General features: G+C 31.8%; 1 protein-coding gene across 1 annotated transcript; it reads right to left on the bottom strand.

The window, feature by feature from the left end:
- Positions 1 to 87: 87 nt before the first annotated feature.
- LOC134716019 (sulfotransferase 1A1-like) lies at positions 88 to 7,405 on the bottom strand. The gene is made up of 6 exons (XM_063578686.1): positions 7,286 to 7,405; positions 6,606 to 6,809; positions 4,491 to 4,805; positions 3,578 to 3,684; positions 2,380 to 2,557; positions 88 to 1,518 (listed from the first exon to the last, which is right to left on the bottom strand). The coding sequence occupies exons 1-6, from the start codon at positions 7,317 to 7,319 to the stop codon at positions 1,406 to 1,408; spliced, it is 951 nt and encodes a 316-aa protein (XP_063434756.1). The 5' UTR covers positions 7,320 to 7,405; the 3' UTR covers positions 88 to 1,405.
- Between the last annotated feature and the right edge of the window lie 8,097 nt (positions 7,406 to 15,502).

The following is a 15,502-nucleotide window of genomic DNA, read 5'->3' on the forward strand; positions in this document are numbered from 1 at the left end:
TCTTAACCTTATGAAATGTGACAGATTGTGAGGAGGTCCAGTAATCGCTGTTCACCTTTTGCATTTTAATTCAATCTAAAATATCAAAAAGCTCCTGATACCATGCCAACCAAAAGTCAAATTATAGGAATGTTCTGTTTAAATATAGCACTATGTACTATAAGGCACTATATGGACGGTATACTGTTAAATATTGATTTGTGTCTGCTTTTATCATGCTATTATATTCATTAAGATACTGTATGAGGCCATAATAAAAAAATAGGTTTGTTTGCCCAAACGCTACCTACCCAGAAAAAAGCTGCCTACTCAAATTCTTTTATTGTCCTGATTTGAAGAAGTTTTTTTTTTAATCAAATAGGCATGAAGACTAATAAACATCTGATACTTCAATTTCTTTTTTTGAAAAAAAAAGATGAAAATGCCTACCTACCTACCCACTGTCTCAACCTTTGGGTAGGGTTTGGGCAAACCAAAATATTTTTAAGTGTGGCCTGATCAATAACATCAAATGATATCGACACAGCTAGATAGCAAACGACACAGCTAGATAGCAAAACGGCCCTAGTATCCTTTGTAATATACATAGGTGTTCTAAACATCATGGCCACATCCTAGAGCAAGAAACGATAACTGAAAACCTTTTCCTCACCATTGCATGTGAACTGTATAAACAAAAAGACTCCTGATATCGTTACAGTCAAATCAATATTTTAATTAGTATCAAAGTCTGAAAGTGACGGGCACCAAGAGGCGAGTACAGGGTTTTTGAAAGGAGGGGGAGGCGTAGATGCAGAAATTGAATATAAATTGAAAATCGAATTTATGATTTGAAATAAAGAAATATCTTTCATTCAGATGGGGGTAGGGGTTGGGGTTGCACATTGTGACTGTCTGTCCCATCTGAATCAAACACCTAGCACCACTTACTGTCCTTATCATCAGTGTTGTTTTAACTAATTTATTTGATCGTGCAGAGATTGCCAGAATATCCAAATCTTATAGAATACTCTGACATTACGTGAAGTGACCTATGAGATATAACATAACACAACCATTAGAAATAAGTTAACATACTAGTTATTTGCTAACCTGTCAATTTACCCGCCTTAAATAGAGTTTTGAAATGATTGCCATACGTTGAACAGGCAGTCCAATTTTACTGAACATATGTAAATCTTTAGTCTAATAAGATTATATTTTCAACCCGATATTTAATATTCAGCACATGTAAAATTGCACTTTGATGCTTAATTCTTGTGATGTGCGTTTTTTTGTATAAAAAAATGATTTATGTATAACTGTTGTATATCACTAGATATACTATGTTTAAAACTAAATGAATCAGGTGATCAGCTGTATAGAAACGCCAGAAAAAAACACAAGAAACCGGCTGTAATATAGTTCAAATTTCATATTTAAAATTTAAATGGTCTCCGTTCATTTTTTCCTTGAGATGAGCATCAAATAGTTCATTTTCAGCAACAGTAAACTGGTTTTTCCAATCGCCAACAACACCTAAAATATACAATTTGTTTAATTCAAATATTTCCCAAATAATGTAGGTTTTTTTTATAGTTCTGCAGAAGACACACAGAAGCGAGTTAAAATGAGCACTACAAACTGATGCTTCGTCAATTGCATGTTTATCGAGAGAAATCATTTTATATCATGGATCTAAAATACTATTTTGCTTAGTTTAGTTAAAACATATTTATTTATAGTGGATTGGGAAACAAGTTTTGCAACTTATATCAATCCTTTTTCACTTTGCGGGTTTGAGTGCTGCCTTGTAGCGACATTAGCCTATTTTGCTTGGAGGGACATAGCTATTATTGCTAGTTTATATCACATTAGACCTGAATTCAAAAGGTGACACTTTAATATTTAACATATGTCTTTTTTTTGTATGTCAACAATTTGTTTATTGTCACTTTGATACTAACCCTGTAAGTTTCGATTGTAAAATTGTAAATACAAAACTGTACATTATTAAAGGAAATTATCCACACCTAGTGTTTTCTTTACATTGATAGGTCATATATTTCTCCGACCTCTAATTGTGACAAGGATATTGAACACATTTTTATAGAGCATACAAGGTTTTTAACATACCTTTTTATAGAGCATACAAGGTTTTTAACATACATTTTTATAGAGCATACAAGGTTTTTAACATACCTTTTTATAGAGCATACAAGGTTTTTAACATACATTTTTATAGAGCATACAAGGTTTTTAACATACCTTTTTATAGAGCATACAAGGTTTTTAACATACATTTTTATAGAGCATACAAGGTTTTTAACATACCTTTTTATAGAGCATACAAGGTTTTTAACATACATTTTTATAGAGCATACAACGTTTTTAACCTACCTTTTCTATATAAATATGATATTTGTTCTGAACTGGCAACCACTGTTCCACTGTCTCTCTCCTTTTCTGCGTCTCTCATTTTAGTCACTGTGCATTTTTCACTTATTTCTTGTAACATCTTTTCATCTCTTGGATATCCTATGAAATCCGCTAGTTTTGAAAGACAGGATACTGTATCCTGAAATAACCCCAATATAAATAAGAATAAACGTTGAACTGTATCATATATTCTTATTATAAACATGTCTAAGCATTTTAAAAGAGTTTTGATCGTTGTTGACGGCTAAACGGTGGCCTAGTGCTGCTTTCATATACGACCTCGTCCTTTGGTCACAGTGGATATGATCTTATTATGTAAGTTCAATGCACATCTTTATAAAGTCTGCAATTTTAGCTAAATAATTAAATCCTGTAAATGTACTAGCTGTCAGTTAACTGCAAATACTCTCAGGTTTGTACCTAGTGTCTTTTTGTTGTTGGGATGTACCCGGCCACGTCCATTTGTATTTTTGTCTATATGATGATTTAAGCCTTTATCAACTGATTTTATAGTTTGTCCTTATGTTGTACTGTTATACCACTGTCCCAGGTTAGACGATTGGTTGGGATATGTATGTATGTGCCTTTCCCAAGTTAGGAACCTGAAATTCAGTGTTTGTCGCGATCGTTTGTTTATGTGTTACATATTTTTGTTTGTTATTGTTTTTGTACTTAAATAAGGCCGTTAGTTTTCTCGTTTAAATTGTTTTACATTGTCATTTTAGGGCCCTTTAAGCTGACTATGCAGTGTGGGCTTTGCTCATTGTTGAAGACCGTACGGTGACATTTAATTGTTAATTTCTGTGTCATTTTGGTCTCTTGTGGATGGTTGTTTCATTGGCAATCATACCACATCTTTTTTCTTTATATTTATATCCAGTAAAAATGGTTTTAAGTAACACACACTGAGCTGACAAATATTTGTTGCATTATTGATGAGCTAATAAATATGAGCAACATTCAGAAAAGATAAAAACACTATCAGGAAAAGTGAGGTTCGTGGGCATTTTCATGCTCTCTAGGCGGATGCAATTATACTTTGATGAAAACCGAATCAAAGAAATGAGCTAGGTGATAGATTTCAATTTTCTTTTAGTCTCTGGTAAATTCGTCATATCGTAAACCGTAATTTTTATATTGAAAGGACCTTCCAACTTACTATTTTAAGGTCTTCGTAATTCATTACTAATACATCAAGGTCGTTAGATGCTGTAAACTCTGCCCATTTCTTGTTATAAAAGAACCAATTCGAACTCACCTCCCGATCTGAAAAAGTATGTATTTTAAGTTTGTTTCTATAGTCAGGAAAAACAACTTCTTTGCCATTAAATGAACCATAACAAAAGTTTAAACATTTCTTCCAAAAGCATATATATAGCGAGAGTCAAAACAAAAAAACCCGAAATGATGACATAAGTCTTGTTCCTAGGAAGTCATCATTTAACTATAAAAATCACCACAGTTCACAATGACAATGATTTATGTAAATTAACTTAATATGAGTGTTTAAAACAACTACACACTTGTTCGAGTGATAGGCTGTTTCAACATATAAAGAAATAAAATGATATTTTCAAACAATTAACATTCAGTCGTATGCTGGAATTATGAGCCAATCGAGTATGGTTGGGTGTATGCTAATTCTATATTTTTTTTGTGTATTGAATCAACTGACAAATTTCCTTTTAAAAAGCATCTGTGCACTATTTAAAAGAACAAATAGCAGACTTCACATGCTAATTAACGAGTTTACCTTTTTCAGGAAGACGAATCATTCCTCATGGAAATATTATTCTGACTCATGCCTGGCTCATTGTTTTGGAATTTTGGATCCCCAATGCTCTTCAACTTTGTACTTGTTTGCTTCTTCAGAGAAAAAAAACCTAATTTCTATCACATTTACTCTATTTTGGCATAAAGAAACTTTTTCAGTTGATCAAAATGAACCGAACGGTTCGAAAATCAGATAGTTACCCCCTTCTCAATCATTATTTTTCATAATTGACAAACTTGTCACTTTCTAAAAAAAAAATTTGTATAAAACAAATGCTCCTGTCATATCTTAGACATACCATTATGGAGGATATATTGCAGAAACTGATTCCATGTTGTTCCACCGTCCATATTGAACTTAACCATATGATGATACAGGGATGTAACAATGTCCTTTGGATTTCTATGAAGTAAAATGATCTTGGATTTCTTTTCAACTGCTTGTTTTGGAAGACACACTGGTGTAAAGTGGGTGTTGAAAACTCTGGGACGTGGCTCATCTTTGTACTCCTCAGGCAGATGAAATTCAACCATACACGATTCTTTAGCTTTTGAGTGATATTCAGCTTTACCTTTTATGATCATCTGACACATCTCCCATACCCAATGTGTACCTGAGCATAAATATATATGCATTAGTCAAAGAATTTTATAATTTGCTGATTTGAACGAAAAGTAACATTCTTATTCGTTCAAGAAAATGTTTTACTCGGTAAATTTTAATAAAAAAAATGAAGATGTTTTTTTTCGAGAGTGGTAATCAATTTAGTCCTAGAATATGACCTTGGGGGCATTATTTACCATTTCTATTTTCTATTTCTGATTTTTTTACTATCAATGTGCCTTAAAAAAATCATTGTAAAAACGTTATTAATTGACTGAAAATGCAAAGTCATATATGTGATGTAAAACACACAAATGTTTTATGAGGGTGGTAAAAGAGGGGGGTGCTTGGCACAAAAAAATCGTTGAACGTGAAATTAAATTTTCTGTCATGAACGTTGCACGACAAAGAAATACTTTGTTGTGAACCTTTTGTAAGTGACTGAGTTAATGTCTTCTTGTATATATTTACTCTCTGTTTTAATTGATATTCTCGACTTTGTATACAGATTTATGATATAATTGGTTCACGGCTTTGAAAAAAGTATTTCTTGACGATCCCTGCTAAATGTTTGAATTTTATCTGAAAAATACCGAGCACGCAAAATAAGCATTTGAAATTCACGATGCACGTTAAATTAAATAAGCAGAACACGTTGAGCGAGGCACCTGTCTTGAACAACTGAACGTCAAATAAAAAGGTAAAAACACGTTGCACGACAAATGAAAAACAGCGCTCACGATGCACAAAAATAACCCTTCCCAACCCTCTTTTATGATATCAATGAGTTGAACATTTGATGACATATTCATATGTATGCATAGAACCTCTATAATCTGTAATGATATTATTTCTGGTTTTTTTTCTCGAATCCCGAATGTGACAGGTGCACTCGACTCCAATCTTTAATGCCTATGATTATTAGTTCAGTGGTTGTCAGTGGGAACTCGCCGCCATTTAAAACCGACCGCCATAAAATAGCACAACACTTTTAAAGTGGCGTTTAACACTTATCAATCAATCAATCAATCATAATTTTTCTTTTCCTGACTTTTAGACATTCAATGACATTTACGGTTGGTTGTTGTAAGTTCTGTTCGTTAAGTGTGGTTGATAACTTCCACTTCATTCCCCTTACAGACTATGACGTCGGTTGATAACTTCCACTTCATTCCCCTTACAGACTATGACGTCGGTTGATAACTTCCACTTCATTCCCCTTACAGACTATGACGTCGGTTGATAACTTCCACTTCATTCCCCTTACAGACTATGACGTCGGTTGATAACTTCCACTTCATTCCCCTTACAGACTATGACGTCGGTTGATAACTTCCACTTCATTCCCCTTACAGACTATGACGTCGGTTGATAACTTCCACTTCATTCCCCTTACAGACTATGACGTCGGTTGATAACTTCCACTTCATTCCCCTTACAGACTATGACGTCGGTTGATAACTTCCACTTCATTCCCCTTACAGACTATGACGTCGGTTGATAACTTCCACTTCATTCCCCTTACAGACTATGACGTCGGTTGATAACTTCCACTTCATTCCCCTTACAGACTATGACGTCGGTTGATAACTTCCACTTCATTCCCCTTACAGACTATGACGTCGGTTGATAACTTCCACTTCATTCCCCTTACAGACTATGACGTCGATGATAATTCTGCTAACGTCTGAAAGTCGTGAAGCGAGAATGAAACACCGACTGAGCAGATAGCTATAGCAATAGAGGATCAAGAAAATATAGAACATGTATGTCTATAATGAAAACCTACATAGGGAATACAGTAACATACCACATTTTGGATAAGCACAAATAAATATATCGTCATCATAACACTCCATTTCTTGAAACGCCGGAATAAGAATTCTAGGATCAGGAACCATCCCTTTCTTTTGGAAGGAGAGTCTTATATCTTGCTCCTCCACAATGAGGACTTCAGTATCGGCATTCCCAGGTTGCTTGATACTTACAACAACGTCCTTTTCTGTTATCGGTCCTGATGAAAAAGAAATTTATGTTTTTTTTTCCATTTCTTATTTTTTAGTTTTTAATTTTTGTAAAACTATTCTTTAACTACACTTGTTTTAAAGTTAAAAGTTTTATATTTTGATCTGTATCGTTCTACCTTATGACATTGTTTAATTTCCATTTATGATCTATACATCTAATTTTTATACTAAACTCATTTTGACACCCTAAAAATTGAAAACACCTTTAATTCAATTCAAAGTAAAAAGGGGAATAAAGCTTAGACTTACAAGTTAAATAAAAATACAGCGATTCAGAAGTTTAAAAGAAATTCCATGGAATAATTGAGAATGGTCTCGAGTCAGTGACCGATCATGTATGGTTAAAGATAAGCTATTTCTAAAAGAAACTATTTCATATCACGTTTACAATATATTTTAATCTAAATTAGATTGAATATACATATTTTTACTTTTAAAAATACAACTTTGCAATCCTACCTACCAAATTCATATTTTCCTTTTTGTGGCTTCTCCATTTTCTGTACGAGACTCTTTCAACATGTGCACCTTTAAAAATAGATAAACAACCACATGACTTGTGTATATATGTGTTGAAATAAATACATGTATGTATACAAGTCATACTCATATGAGAGATTATTCAAAGGTGTTTAACCCGCGTAAATTCAAAACCATAGATTTAATAAATAAATGTTAAGTTTATGAGAAAACAGATGTTTCAATGTTTTTATACACTCAATTCAATTAAGACGTTTTCTCCGATAAAACCAGGGATCTAAAAAATCAAAGATACTGCAGAATATCATTATAATAGTAGAGGCATACTTTCAGCAATAAATTGGAGACCCAAAGCTGTACTTTTAAATTTGAACCACATATTGTTGAACGAAAAATAGGTGATAGCCATGCAACTTTTAAAATTAGATCGTGTGGATATTTTGCAACGAATTTTAATAATAAAATTAATTCATACAATAGAACATTTTTATGATTTTTTCTACAAATACTTTAAACAAACATATGAATTGACATGATCAATAGTGTAATAAAAATACACGTTTGTGTTCTAACCTTTTTGCTTCATTCCAGCAAACATTTTCACTTGCTTGTACGGTGGAAATAAAACGGTACGTCTAAACACTGCTAAGGACTCCTTAGTGCACTAAGGACTATACAATGCCACTAAGGACTAGAAGGAGTGCTGTTGTGTGAATTATTTTTACATATTATGTTAGAGATTGATATTTAATGCATAAATTTCAAATTTTATAGAAAAATAATCATAAATAAACAAGATATTCAACATTATTTAGGCACGTGCCTGTTTTTCTTTGATATGCCGAAAATCAATGAACCGTTTGACACGTGCCAATTGACATAACCATTGATTAACAATCATAATCTTTTTATTTTGGGTAATAAACAATTGTATCTAAAATATTTATGCTTAATATTTATAATTAAATGTGTTGTTCTTATGAAAAATGATTAAAAGAACAAATAATTTTGTTTTTGTTTTACTTCTTTTCCGACAAAGTTATTTGCCACAGGTACACAACTTCGATGTGCGCCAACTAAATGACTTATAAGTAAGAGTGTGGTCAGCTTGTTATGTGAGAGATATGAAGACAAAATAAATATATATATTGATAAGTGTTTTGTTTTTATTTTAATTTCGACAAAGATGCGTGTATATATACAAATGGTTTCACTAAAAAATACGATGGAATTGAGAGAGAGAAAATTATGTGGCGTTCTTGGGTTTTTTCCAAACCACTAGTTGTTAACCAGCTTGATATTTGTTTACAAAGGCTTCATACGGTATTTGTTTGTATATTTCGACATTTTATTATTCTTCTAAAAGTAAAAGAAGTTGAAAAAATCATTTCCCGATTTTTAGTCAGATTAAGTTTCATTTTCAAATATATAAAAGAGAAAAATGTTTTAAAAATGTTCCACAGTTTTAAGTACAGTATTCACGAATTTTTTTCAGTTTGTGTAAATTTAGAGCTAAAGATATAATTCTGACAGAGAAAGAGAATGCTTCGTATGAATGCCTTGAAAATATGCCTTTACCACATGATGTGTAAATAAATATTTTTTTGTAATACAATATGATTAGAATATTCAAACCTAAATATATCGCGCGAGAAAAAGAAAAAGCCGACAGAAATATTTTCAACTATAATTTCTTTAAATCTACTTTTCTTGAAGAAGAATAAGTATCACAGGCACTTGTCTCAGATAAAAATTTCCTAAATGGGTATATCAGAAGGAAATCCGATTAACAAATTGTCTACTTAACATATCGTACGAAATAATTTATGAAATAATGACTTATGTGGTATGTGCTTTACTCACTGTTGAAGGCCCGAAATATATTACTCAAACGGGTCATATATGAACTTAGTGTGGTTACATGTAGTAAAAATGCATTATCTTATTGGTTTCGTTTTGTCCAGTTATTCATTTCTTAATGTATTCATATATGAAAATAAATTTTGAACAGTGCACCAAAAGAAACAAACTAAAGTGTTCAAGCTCCAAACAAGTATATTGTTCAAACGCATGTCCGTCGTCGCCTGTCACCACATTAAAGCACGCTTGCAAGAAATTATAAACAGTATAGAGATACGGGTACAAAACAAATTATAAATAACAAGATGAGTTTAATGAAAAAGCAACAAGCATCTGCCGGTTATCCAAACTTCAACACATACTTTAAAAAAAATTTATATATACATGTGAATTAAATATCTATAAAAAGATGTATTTCAGTCACTTATCAATATGAACATCAAATACAAATCCGACATTATATATATCTCTCTAGTGACAAATTTATTATTTACAAGAAATATACACTTGAGAAAATACTTCTTCATTCTGAATTTTTTGTTAATAAAATTTCAACAATAATTCATTTATTAGTATCCAACTTTACCAAAAGGATTCCCGTGTAATCGGTTATGTAATTTGACACGTGTCAAACGGTTCATTGATTTCCGGCATATCAAAGAAAAACAGGCACGTGTCTAAATAATGTTGAATATCTCCTTTATTTATTATTATTTTTCTATAAAATTTGAAATTTATGCATTAGATATCAATTTCTACCGTAATATAGAAAGAAATTACATCTAACAGCTCTCCATCTAGTCCTTAGTGGCATGTTATCAGTCCTTAGTGCACTAAGGACTCCTTAGCAGTGTTTAGACGCACCCGAAATAAAATGTGTATTGTTTAGTGACACCTAAAGAATGTTGAGTGCGTCGGTTAACTCAAGGTAATTAAAGGAATAGCATTATGTAATTCTAATCCTTTGATCCTCATTCAGTGAAATCTAGATGTCACGGTTTATTGGCTTAAAGGTGTGAACAACATTTCGTATGAATTGAAAACGGGAGTCAGTCAAAGTTATAGACACAGAAATCAAGGACTTATAAAGACGTCCCTGCAGAAATGTAAAAAAAAAAATAATTAACGGGAATAATAAGGTCGCACATTAACTGGATAGCTGTTGTATATTTTTATATTTTGCATAAGCATTTAGATCACTTTTAAATGAATTATGACTTTTAATTAATTCAGTAACGATAAAATACTTAATTATTTTAATTGAAGTATAAATTCATAAATAAAACACGAGTGTATGAACTATAAATTGTACTATTTTAGATTTGGATTGGCAGCCTTAAATATTTCAAACAGATCATTAACAATTGCAATTATATAATTTAGTCCATCCAAAGTTATCTTTAATTACCTATTTAGGAATTAATGTTTTCATCAAAATATTTCAAATCACAACGCACGAATACTTCAGATATTTGATAATTTTTTTAAAAAATTGACAGAAAATTTAAGAATCTTTTTGGAATGGAATCGAAATTTACGAACATAATGCTTTTAAGTGTGAAAAAAAACATCAACAAAATTTATACATAATCGGGAATGTCCTTAACAAAATAGTCTTCGTCTCACACCGCAACTATATATAATACTCAGAGCTCTGTATAATACTTTAGCTATTTGACCAACAATGTATAAAAAAACAGAACGAATTTAATTTCACCTTTCCCTATTGTTTAATGTTATTATAAGTCTGTTTCAACTGGCAAGAATACCCATAAAGCGGACAAGCGGTTTGTTCTTTAAATTGCTGTCATTGAATATCAAGAAAGAAAATAAATCCCGAAATTGATTTGAAACTTTGATACTCTATAGTTTATTTACATCCCTTAGGGATTATTAGTGTACTTCCAGTTGCGTACATATAACATGCATGTCGGAACAATTGCGATGATGAAGAATTTCTTCCTTTATTCGAGAACAATCTAATTAATATATAAATGTCCATTACTTCGATGAGCCAAAGAAAGTTATATATCGACCTGTATTTAAATCTCTTCTTCTTCTTCTTTTGGTATACAATAGTCTTTCGACATTTGATGATTACATACTGTTGGCATACGTGGACTAGTCTACTAACAAAACTTTTACTCCAATTTACACCAAATGTATGTTTCTTTCATATGTGCAATGTATACATGTAAATATTTGAATTTGCGCTATAGTTCCGTAACTTTTCATCCTGGCGTGTATACGAATGGTCGACAAGTGCGTACATTTTTTAAAATCAAAATTTCTGGTTTGGTCCGATCTGTCCTTCACCATTGACAAAAAAATATGTATATTTGGATCTTTATTTCATCAAATCTGTTGTTTATTTTTAGGTACTATCTATATTTTTATAAATAATTTTCTTTACATCAGAAATGTTATTCATAAACAAGCGTATGAGTTTAGTAATGACTAGTATATACTATCACTTTCGGCTGAGACTACTATAACACAGAGATTGGTCACTCTCGATTTCCCTATTAAACCGGCTACACTCAAAAAAGCTAGCTGCGTTAATTTAACGTAGTTTCGTATTTTACCGTTAGCAGACGACATGTAATTGTTCAATTAAAAATGAATAATACAAAGCAAAATATTATTTTCAATGCTGTCATTATTATTCCTATTATTATATGAATATTATTATGATTATCCTACTTTAATAATTATTATATTATAATAGTTTATAATAATAAATGTATTTTAATAGTTTTTCATAATAAACATGTTTTAAAAGTTTTTAAAATAAGCTATGCGACTATGATTGAGATTCCCATAAATCCGACAGACGAAGTTGTTGAAACAGGTCCCGTTTATATTATCCAATCAAGGAATCATTTAAACAATCCCCCGATCAAATATACAAATGTTTTACCTGTTTTACCTACCTGTAAAAACAGGTGCATTTGTGAATTGGCTGGGATATAGTTTTGATACACGTATACACGTGCTAACTAAAAATGGAATTCAGATATATAAATCTCATTATCGATACTATTTAATAATTTTTTTAAATTTTCATGAATGATTGAAAAAAAATGGAAAGAGGCTTCTGTTTTTGTTTTTTCCAAATAAAGGTTAATTACGGCTGAAGATTACGGCCATATAGTGTAATAGTCGTCTCAGATTTGATATTGTATTAAAAATAAGATATTAAATAATTAATACGTAATAAATTGTATGTCATGTATCGGAGTTAATTATATGGTTGTTTCATAATGGGTTTCTATTAAATATACACCTGTCTCGGAGACATAATGTCACAGTGTGACATGTATATTCGGCTTGAATTATCCGATGGTCAGGTAAATCACAACCTGTTAAAATGAGTTTTATTTGACACCTGCCAGGTGCACACGAAGTAGTTACAACACAGGTTTTCACACTCCTTCCGAAAATATTATTTACAAATTATAGAATTAAATAATAAATATTGTTTGACAAATATCGTTTATCATGATCGACTTTTTGTCTTATAATATTTATAATTTGTATAGATCAGTAAAAAATGATACTTTCTGGGTTCATTATTAATTTGGCTTGTATTGGGTTGATTTTTTATGATTGTCTGTAAATTGTTTTCTAATTGTGTTTTTCGAAATACTATGAGCTTGCATTCAGTTGTTTTTATGATTGTCGGTAAATTTATGGTTTCTCCTTTTCACGGATTGTGTATTTAGTTAGGACTTACACTTAATGATCATTTAATAGAAAATTGCAATACTAGTCTCACTTTTGACCTCGAATATAAAGGGATTAACCATATTGTAAGCGTAATGTACATGTTTCCCTTCTTTTTTTAACTTTTAGACTAGGAAAATCTCCTTTTAATTTTGAAACAGACATGGACCTGTGTGAATAGTGAAACAACATTTTGACTTGATTGTAAGTTAAAACCCTTTTTTACTTTATACAAACTGCACGAAACGGTGTCTTCCTTTGTTGTTGATCAGGCTGATTTAATTGATGCTTGCTTAACGTCCAGTGGCAAATATTTCATTTTTGTTGTTGATCAGGTTGATTTAATTGATGGTTGCTAAACGTCCAGTGGCAAATATTTCATTTTTTTATTACATATTGATTTGCGAGTGTATGACATTCATTTTTTTCTGTACAGTATATGCAATATAATGTCTAACTCTCCACAAGAAACCAAATGATACAGACATCAACATTTTAAGGTGACCAAAAGGCTCTAAGCAATGCGTAAAATTCATATTGCACTGTCAACTATACAAGGTCCATTTAAGAAAAAGGTTTAACACATCAAACAAGAAAACATCCCAGTATTCTAAAATGAAAAGGACCAGTCAGACTGAGAATCAGAACTTGTACATGTATTAATGTATACAATATATCTAAAATATCACTACACATTATTCCATCCTTTTTCAATAACTAAACCAAAATGAGAGAGAACAAAAACAATTCCAGGTATAAATAATATTTTTATTATCAAACATTTATTCATAATGTTACTGTCAATGATAACTGAGAGTTTTATGATAATTTCCCTGCAACTGATCTGGGTTATGCAAATTTCGGTATCTGTACAGCTAAGGATATATACATGTATCAGCGATGATAACTTGCAATAAATTGCGTCCAGTGAAAGGGAGATTGCAAGATTCTTCATCTTTATTGTGTGTCTCATACACTGCAAATATCTCAATTTCTTGTGCAATCAGTTGCTATGTGCCTTTCACTGGTGCTAGAAAAAGAAACAGCATGACAATCAAATTTAAGCGTTCATATTTTTTCATTCTCTTTCCATCTTCAGTGTGGATTGAAACTGGAACAGATGTCTCCTCCATACTGGTACCAACAGCTGTGCATTGTCGAGGATTACTCTCTTTTTAACTCCATTTGTTAATTTCTACATCTTTTCCTCTTTGGCATTCTAAATTAAAAAAAAAGATAGAGTTGAATAGACTATTTGTCTTACTTGTAAACTTTACTTCCTACATGTATGCCATCTGAGACTACTATAACACATTTGTCAGAGAAAACACCATTGACAGCAGGCATTAAATTTTGGAACCATAAGTGCTTCAGACATAACCACCTTAGAGATGGGGTTCACCTAAATGACAAAGGGAATGAAGCATTTTTCTTCAGCATTAGACATGCAATGAACTCAGTGACCTATGTATAAAGTAATGGATATTACAGTAAAACTTATTCATTGGTTAGTAGAAAGAAGAAATACAAGGGAATGTTTTAATGCCATTTGGGAAAACAAATTATTCAACTGAATTATACCCTAGCCCAACAGAAATTGACATTTTCATTAAAGAGTCTTCATCATGGGGACCCCCCCCCACACACACACAAAAAGGGGTAAATAGCAGTATGCTGGTATATCAAATTATGACAAAGTAAACATTAGTAGAAAGAAGAAATCCAAGGGAATGTTTTAATGCCATTTGGGAAAACAAATTATTCAACTGAATTATACCCTAGCACAACAGAAATTGACTCAAAATTTACATCGGCCATTTTGAAAACCTTCATGTGGTAAATCTCCCCACAAAAAGGGATAAATAGCAGTTTGCTGGTATATCAAATTATGACAAAGTATACATCAGTGTAAAGAAAAAATATAAAAGAAAGTTTTAATACTATCTTTAAAGCCAACTGTTCTTCTGAATTTAACCTATTTACAAAATAATTCGAGTCGGTCTAACGAACTGAAAAGTCAAACGCGGTAAATTTTCAAGGTTTCATTTGTAAGTTTACGCTTATAAATTCACTAAACAAGGCTATTGTGAACATAATCAAACAATAATTAACATTTTTACTCTTATTATTATACTTACTGATACATAAAACGCCTTAACAAGCCACAAATGTTATTATTTTGCACCACGCTTGTAAACAATGGCTGATCGTCCTTCTTGTCTAATCAGTCCGAATGCGCGCGCATCCGTGGACATCGTGAAAATACGATTTGACTGGCCAGTACAGAGAGTGACCAATCTCTGTGTTATAGTAGTCTCAGCTTTCGGACACGCAAGATAGAGATGCATATTATACACTTAATAGTTCAAAATGGAAAGTTATAAATTATCGGCCGTGTACACTGATCAATACCCTAAGAAGTGAAACGATGCATGAATTTGCAAGCTCGACAGGAAATCGCTTGAATACCTGGACGTGTCACACCCCCTGCAATACCTTAGGGAGTAATACCTTTAGCCATGCAGGTGATCAGTGGAGCGAAGATCCTAATTTATTTGAATAAAGTTTATTACATAAAAGAATTATGAACTAATTAGATTTCCGAAAACAATTC

Source organism: Mytilus trossulus, chromosome 4 (assembly GCF_036588685.1).
Source record: "Mytilus trossulus isolate FHL-02 chromosome 4, PNRI_Mtr1.1.1.hap1, whole genome shotgun sequence".
In the NCBI taxonomy this organism is placed as follows: Eukaryota; Metazoa; Mollusca; class Bivalvia; order Mytilida; family Mytilidae; genus Mytilus; species Mytilus trossulus.